Consider the following 8292-nt stretch of genomic DNA (forward strand, 5'->3'; position numbering starts at 1 on the left):
TTCTCCCATACTTTCAATAATTGTTGAAAAGGACTACAAATCTTAAATTGTGTATGATGGGAAAGCTAAATAAACCATTGATCATGTACCATAAATATAATTTCTCCTTTTTGAGTACTAATACTTGACTACATTTAATGCAATTCTGTCTGGCAAGTGACACTCAACCCACTTTATGACTGATGAGGATTGCATAAGAATTTTCATCAATTGTTTCTGCATGCTAGGTAGGTAAATTACAAAATTCTTTGAAGTATAGTCTTTTATGCTAAATTTTGGGGAAATTAATTTTCAGTCACCAAGTTCCAAATGCAAAATAAAAATTAACAGCCATAGTTTTGAGGGAAACCAATCAATATTTTATATTTGAACTACATCATTGTATTATTCACATTGGTGAATTTTGTTAATATTCATGTACTGGAATATATTTACTTTTCATAAGGCACTTTAAAGTGTTCAATCTACAGTAATTGATGTTTGGTCTCATTATTAAGCCAAGCAGTTAGGGGAAAAAGTGCTGCAGTTCATCATAAACTAAAGACCAGCAATTAATATTTTCTTACTTTAGCTCCATGAAAAAATGTTCTACATTTTGCAAGAATAATAAACAGCACATGCACGCAGACACACAATCACCCCAGAAAGAGAAAGAGAGAAACAGAGAGAGAGAGATCCATGAGAGAAAAAACCGAGAGAAAACATGCACAAAACTTAACTGTTCCTTAATCACAAGTATTTTGAGTATCAAATTGTTAAAATGGTTATGTTTAGAATAAGTGGAAGGCTGGAAGACCTCAGTGGAAGACTCCCACTGAAAACCATTGGAAAATGTTTCAAAGAGTACCTTAGATTTCAAGGAAAATTATCCCAATGAAAAGATTTTTAATTTCAGACAAAAGTTTTCTAGGAAAGCAATCTGTCCTTTATGGAAACACAAATTATAAATTTTACTCCCAGTTCCTTCAGATCACAGTAAGTTCCATTAGGCTTTCCAACATTCTGGAGAAAGTAAGCAAATGCCTTTGATTTGGGGACATATCTCCAGGCTTATGCTCCTCTACTGTACATTTTTCATAATCCAGGTCTATGCTGACTGGGATTTTTGAGAGTTTAATGTATTTTGATGACACCAAGTTAGAGAAAGCAGTTTGGAGCATAATTTTTAGTGTAAAAGATTTCTTTGGAAGACAAATTTATGTGGAAAGAATGTCCTGATGATAAAAGTTTAAGAGCCATTAGAAAGCAGAAATCTAGATTAAACTTTCACTAATCAAGACAGGAATGTTAATATATTCCCTTATTATGATATATATTTTAAAAGTATGGAAACATGAAAGAGAAAAATGACTACAAGATCATTTATATCAATGAAAATAGTATTCTAAATTGGTCAAGTTGGAATCTACTGACATCATCCAAATAAAGAAAGACAATGAAAAAATGTATAACGAGATTCTCAGTCATCCAAGTGATAGTTGTCCCAAAGATGCTTTTTTCAAAAGGCAACTGGACTTTTTTTTCTTGAAGACATTTCACTTCTCATCCAAGAAGCTTCTTTAGTTTTGACTAAATGGCAGAGGATGGATGGATTTAAAAATAAGGAATATATATCCTTCCATCCTCCATCATTCAGTCGGAACTGAAAAAGCTTCTTGTATGACAAACAAAACATCTTCAAGAAAAAAATCAAGGAAAAAAAGCACCTTTGGGACAGTGAAAAAAATGGATCAAGAACTACCAGTATATAACCTCTAGCATGGTCTGATAAAGTTTGAAGGGTCAGAATGAAGCAACTCTTCAGTTTTTAGTTACAGTCCTATATTATCCTTGTGAACTCTAATGCTTCCTCTTTCCATAACATATTCAAGATGGTCAATGATTAATATTTATGTTATTTATATGTAAGGATGAAGGCTTATACATATGTTGTATATAGCATGTTTAAATGTGAGTTATGTACTATATGTATACACTTTTGAGAGCAAGCAACTAAATTTCATTTCTAACGTGTGCCAATGTGCCCACAGTAAGAAAATAACAATAAAGGTTATCTTATTAAAATAAAAGCTCATTTTATTTAAGAATTCTCTAAAACAGCTAAAATGCAACGATTTATTAAATATACTCCTCTATATGAGACAGCATGAAAACAGACTCTAAACCTGCAAACCATAAAGAATAAACTGAAGTGCAGTTCAAAAAACTGAGTAATGTAAATTATAATGTAGCTTGAAGATGATTTCTTTGTCTCTGAGGGTAGGAAGGGGCTAATTCTCTGAAAATTTAGGAGTCAACACTTTGGCATCTGTTAAAATAAAGGATATGTAAAAGCTTTCTATATTCTCTCTCAATTGCTTTCCTGAACTAAACTTAATTCTAGACTGAAAGTACAAAAAATATCTCAGCTCTCTATTCTGACTGATATTGTACAGACATCTTTGTAGTGCAGTGGGTGAACAACTGAACAGGTAAGAAATTCGAAATAGCATATGACAGCCTTGTCACACATGTCTTTATTGATGAAGTTTATCAAAACTTGACATTCCTACAAAAAAGAAGAAAATTAATTTTCAAAGTTTTATTGTATTATATTTCTAAATTTTCCTTACTTCTGCTATCCCACCATGAGATCATATAGTATATATGTATATTGTATATGTATACAAACAGCTCAAGCTTCCCAAATATCACCAGCATTCCTTTCAAAATAAAATAAGAAAGAACTTTTATTTGAGGAGGAAGAGAGTATTCCATAATAGATTTTGATCAATACTAATTTTCTGAACCTTATACACACAGAGTTTATGGGTATCAAATTACTCATGTAATTTGTATTTACATGTTACTCATGTAAATGGATAGCATATTAACTTTTTATTCAATCAGGATCAAATCTGTATAATTGTTTTATTAATTACTTCTTTCTTAGATACCCTTCCCCTTTAAGTTGATTCTCAGTAAGTAAAACTCCAATATGAGTTTACAATCATCAGTACTTTTTTTAATATCATGACTATACCTGGTCTATCTGGGAAAAACAGCTTTTCCTGAGAAACATCAGAATAATTTGTAGCTGAAAATGGGATTTATAATCTCTACATTAGTAACAAGCCAACTGGCAGATGACAAAATCTAAGTCAGGGATCTGTAAATCACCTGCTAGTTTATACTAATGCATAAACTGCTCTCTGGAATTGAGAAATAAACCATATAAACTATGGGAAAAAAGAGTTATAATAGGACACCGATAGAAAATTCAGGAAATCTTCCTCTATTAAATATCCCCATTTGTTTTGTTCTCAGTCGCATTAATTCACAATTGAAAATGTATGTTAAAGGTCAACTAGGAATGTTTACAAGACAGCATAATTTTAAAAGACAAACAGCTACATCTCCACGTAGTATTAAACCCTTCAACCTGAACCACATTTATAAAATTTACTTTTGTTAGGTGAACTGAGATCATTGCCACAAAACATACATTCTGTATTTATAAATATGTTGTATAGGATGCTACATACTTAAGATATCTAGAATGTCCTAATCAATAATGACAAGGTTGTTTCTTTCTATAAAAGAAACAATGGGATGAGGGGAAAAAAGGACAGCTCAGAAGAAATAATAAATTGTGTATTTCAGAAAATTTGATAGACTGATATTTCTGTCTGAATGCCTACCCATGCAATGAAGATCTTTTAATACAATTCTCTTTTGAGACATTTCCCCTATGAAGATGCTTGGTTGACTTTTAGCATGTCATCTAAAAATACAAAAAGAGCAGTATCTATTGTTTGCAGAATGAATGGACTGTGTTTCTTCCTCTGTACCCACCCCTTCTGCAAAAGTGCCCTTTCAAAATGTACAAACAAAGCTGAGGATTCACATTTTTTTTTAGTGTTGTCCCCTACACAAATGCCTATTGCTCCCCTAATGGGGGGAAGGAGTTTGCATACGAGAAGCCTCTGGTTAGAAAGGCACCCAAAGAAAGCAATTCAGCACACTTGCAACTATATATTGGATAGAAGGGATATTCCCCATCCTAATTTTTCCCTGTTGAGTAAACAGGGATATTTCCACCTCCTCCCTCGCCCTTCCCAGCCCCTTCAACCATTATTTGTCACTCCGTTCAACCAAACCCAAGGCTTGTTCCTCCTCTTACCTCGACTTCTCTGTTCTTCTCTTTGTTTTTACCTATGGAACTTCTCCCATTGCTAGTCGTCTCCTGCGCTGGAATTACCGAGATCCGCCGGAGAGGCATTTGGACAAGGCTGTGGGTTGCCTAAGCCTGATTGGGCGTCTTTCAGCTTTACTCCCTCTGAGTAGCCCACCTGGAAAATTGTTCATATCCTCGCGCCGCCGGAGCCTGTTGTGCCTCGCGAAAATCAGAAGAGGGATTCTGAAGATTTCCTTTGGGGGTGGGGGGTGGGGATGAAAGCAAGCACCAGCCCTGCCCGTCACTTTCGGGCAGAGCGCAGAAGAGGCGGCCGAGAAAAGGCAGAATATTCCAGGAGTTTGAAATTCTCCGAGAGGCGAGTTCCTGCCAGTCAGAACTCCGCAGCTTTGTCACTGGAGCAACCTCTTCCCCACCCCCCACCCCTTCCTCCAGAGCATTGTGGGAGACAATTCAATGTCTCTGTTACCTAATAACTGTCATGGAAACGAAGGCAAAGCTGGGTCTTGATTAAAAGGCGTTTCTTTCCTCGCACAGCTTCTCGGGCGCTTCCATTTTTTGCACAATCGCTTTGGCCGCCCGACTGCTGCCTCCTCTCCCGAGAGAGCAGCCAGCCGCAGACCGTCTCGGTCGGTACCGCCTGGTGCGCTGGCGCTGCCTGGGTAATCAAATTAAGGGCACAGGCGAAAGGCGCTTAGCGTCCTATTTTGGAGCCAAATCTCTTCCCCAGAAGGCACCTCCTCGCCCTGTCCTTCACACGCCTCCAGTAATCTGCTTAGCGTTCAGAGGAGCTGCCCCGAAGGGAAAAAGGAACGCTTCAACCTAAAATAACAAAAGTGGTGCCGATGGAAAAAGAGCAGCAATTGCAAATGGGCCTCTCCGGGGCAAGCAGTAGAAAAATGTTAACCCTTTCCTTTCGTATCTTCAGCAAAAGTACTTAAATGGACAGGACCTGCGTTGCCGCTTTCTGGACAATTTTGGGAAAGGGGAGCCCGTGACAACAAGAACTGCAGCTTAACCAGTATCTCCCTTGTTGAACCCGGCTAGAAACTGAGCTGACACATGAAACTGCAATCTAAATTTCCATATGACAGCATAGTGCCTGGGTTTTGCTTTTTTGTTTTTTTTGCACTGAATGGGATTCTAATTTGCTGAATTTCAAATCCCACTGATGCTGGGATAGGAAATGCCAGTTGCTTTTCTCTGCTAGGGCATTGGTTCACATTGGTTCTTGATAGACCTTTCCTTTCTATCACCTATGCCACCTCACCCCTTGCCCTGCCAAACCCACAGTGGAGCCTTTCTTTCTCCTTTGCTCTTTCAGCTTCCTGTGCCTCAATTAAACAATTTCCAACTGCCTCTAGAAGTGTGGTGCCTTGAAGTTAATCTGGGATGTTCTGGATTCCAACAACTCTTCCAACTGGGTTCATATCGGAGCAGCTGAACTGTAGCCAAGTACCAGGAGAAAGACTGGAAGATTTCTGCAACAGGGGAAAGCAACTAATAGATACTTTCTGGAGATGGCTGGAACTTCACTTTCCCATACGAGTGGGAACTTCAATAAGATTTCAGAAGGAAGACATGTACCATACAAATGATGCAGAAAAGAATGCCATGTACTTTATGATCACCATCCCACTGCTTTCTTCATATGGGGAAGCAGGTTTCCACCTAGCTGCTGGATTTCTATGGAAGACCATATCAAAGGCCTGAAATGGCTTCTTCCATCTTCTAGTCTAGTGAATGCTTTTGGCTGTGACTAGAAACTTGCCCTACTGTCTCCAAAACCACTGTTGCAAAAGTTGTCAGTTTCTAGAAGCAGGAGAAAAGAGACACTTAGCTCGATCTCCTAATTACAAGGACAATCTACCAGGAGCCACAAATAGGGGAATGATGAAGCTCCAGCCATCTCCAGAAACAGTTTATATGCTGTGGACAATTGTCTTTCACCAGGGAGTGGGTAGTAATTAGGGAGTGGGTCTGGGGAAAAGAATGTAAAGGATCAAAATAGTTTGCTTTACACTTACAAGGGAACATAAGCAAGATATCCATTACCGTACTGCCTGCTTGTTCCTCCACATACAGAGTTGTAGCATGGTGGAGGCAATCATACCTAACTAAACAGTCTTCCTACAGGTCAAGGTGCATTTTTCTGCTCTTATTTGAATTCTGCAAGTGCCATCGGGTTCACCGTTATGACACAGGCCTTTAGTGGTCTTCTCTGGCTGTCCAAGGCTGCTCTGGAAATCATTGCCTGACACTACTATCTCCTTTAAGGCAGCCCAATAAGATTCAGAGCACCTCACCCACTGCCTTAGCGTTTGTGGTCCCTTTCACCCTTCTGCTGTCATTTTTAGTTCCTCCAACAACAGAAGACCAGATCACTGAAGTCTGAACTTTATTTCATGGCCAAATGTTAGTCAACCAGCCATGAAGTTGTACTTGAAGAAAAAGAACAAGTATTTTATGCCATGCCCACAGTTCCATGTAGCATCCAGCACTTTCATCATGCTTATGGAAATCTTTTGCTGTTCATCCTTCTATTCCCATAGTGCGGTGTTCCTACCTGTTTCTTACTTTCATGTCACACTCTGGTCCCTACATAGAATTCTCTTGGTATGCATGGGACATTAGGACTTGCTAGTCTGCTAATTTGGTCTGTTTCCTAGCATGCTGCCATATGGCTACAGCTAGGTTGAGGGCAGACTGTTTGACCAGGTATTTAATTCCATTCTGGTACATAAGTCACCTTTCTACTGCTGCAGACTGAACCTTGCACAATGTTTTCAGCAGGCACAAGAGATATCCACTAGCTCAGTGGTTATCAACCTTCCTAATGCCACGACCCTTTAATATAGTTCCTCATGTTGTGGTGACCCCCAACCCCCTATCCAGCTGGCTGGGGGTATCAAAAACTTGACCCCCTCAAAGGAAAAAAATGGGAAAGTATAGGTTGTCCTCAACTTACAACAATTCGCTTAGTGACTGTTTGAAGTTACAACAGCACTGAAAAAGTGAATTATGGTCATTTTTCACACTTATGATTGTTGCAGCATCCCCACGATCATATAATTTACATTTGGATGCTTGACAACTGATTCATACTTATGACGTTCACAGTATCCCAGAGTCACGTGATCAATGGCCAGGGGGCATGGCCAGATGATCACTCAGGTTGCAGAGTGCCTGTGGGGGGGAATCTGTGGGTCTCTGGGATGGGACTGGGGTGGGTGCCTGCCTTCCTTCCCTCCCTTCTCTCCCCTTGTCCCTTCCTTCCTTCCTTTTCTTCCTTTCCTTCACCTCCCTTTAGTCTCTTCCTCCTTCCCTCCCTCTCCCATTGTCCCTTCTTTCCTTCTTCCTTTCCTTCACATCCTTCTTAGTCTCTTCCTCCTTCCCTCCCTCTCCCATTGTCCCTTCTTTCCTTCTTCCTTTCCTTCACATCCTTCTTAGTCTCTTCCTCCTTCCCTCCCTCTCTCCCATTGTCCCTTCTTTCCTTCTTTCCTTCCTTTCCTTCACCTCCCTTAGTCTCTTCCTCCTTCCCTTCCTCTTTCCCATTGTCCCTTCTTTCCTTCCTTTCCTTCACCTCCTTCTTAGTCTCTTCCTCCTTCTCTCCCTCCTTCCTTCTTTCCTTCTTTTCCTTCACCTCTCTCTTAGTCCCTTCTTTCCTTCCTTCTCTCCCTTCCATTGTTCCTTCCTTCCTTCCCTCTCTCATTGTCCCTTACTTCCCTCCCTCTTTGTCCCTTCCTTCCTCCCCCCCTCCATGCCCAGGAAGGGACAAGGGGAGGGGGACAGGCTGCCAGAGGCAGAGGAGAGCTCCGCCCAGCTCACTTGCTCAGCTTCGCCAGAAAACATGCTTGCTAAGTTAGCAGAAGCACCGGGCTACAGCTGATTTTCACCTGCTAAATTAGCAAGCGGCATGTTTTCTAGCAAAGCTTGAGCAAGGTTTGCTGGGCAGGAGCCATGAAAGCTGCTACAGCTGACCTGCTTCTTGGCTGCTCTGCAGAAGCGCGGATCAGCTGTAGAGGTTCGCCCCAATCCTGGACAAGAGGGAAGGAAGGAAGGACGGAAGGGACAAGGAGAAAGAGGGAGGGAAGAAGGGACAAGCGGGAGGTGAAGGA

At 40.4% G+C, this 8292-nt stretch overlaps 1 protein-coding gene across 8 annotated transcripts in view; it reads right to left on the reverse strand.

The window, feature by feature from the left end:
- The window catches only part of MARCHF1 (membrane associated ring-CH-type finger 1), a 150916-nt gene extending 145854 nt beyond the window's left edge, over positions 1-5062 (reverse strand). For 2 of the 8 annotated variants that reach the window (XM_039323943.1, XM_039323942.1), the window contains exon 1: positions 4163-5057. In XM_039323943.1, the coding sequence (XP_039179877.1) occupies positions 4163-4261 (99 nt within the window). In that variant the 5' untranslated portion in view covers positions 4262-5057. Of the gene's footprint in view, positions 1-4162 lie in introns of all 8 variants that reach the window. The other 6 variants (XM_039323947.1, XM_039323946.1, XM_039323939.1 and 3 more) reach the window with 5 other exon arrangements.
- Between the last annotated feature and the right edge of the window lie 3230 nt (positions 5063-8292).

This window comes from Crotalus tigris, unplaced genomic scaffold, assembly GCF_016545835.1.
Source record: "Crotalus tigris isolate CLP2741 ecotype Arizona unplaced genomic scaffold, ASM1654583v1 scf7180000024287.791202, whole genome shotgun sequence".
Classification (NCBI taxonomy): domain Eukaryota; kingdom Metazoa; phylum Chordata; class Lepidosauria; order Squamata; family Viperidae; genus Crotalus; species Crotalus tigris.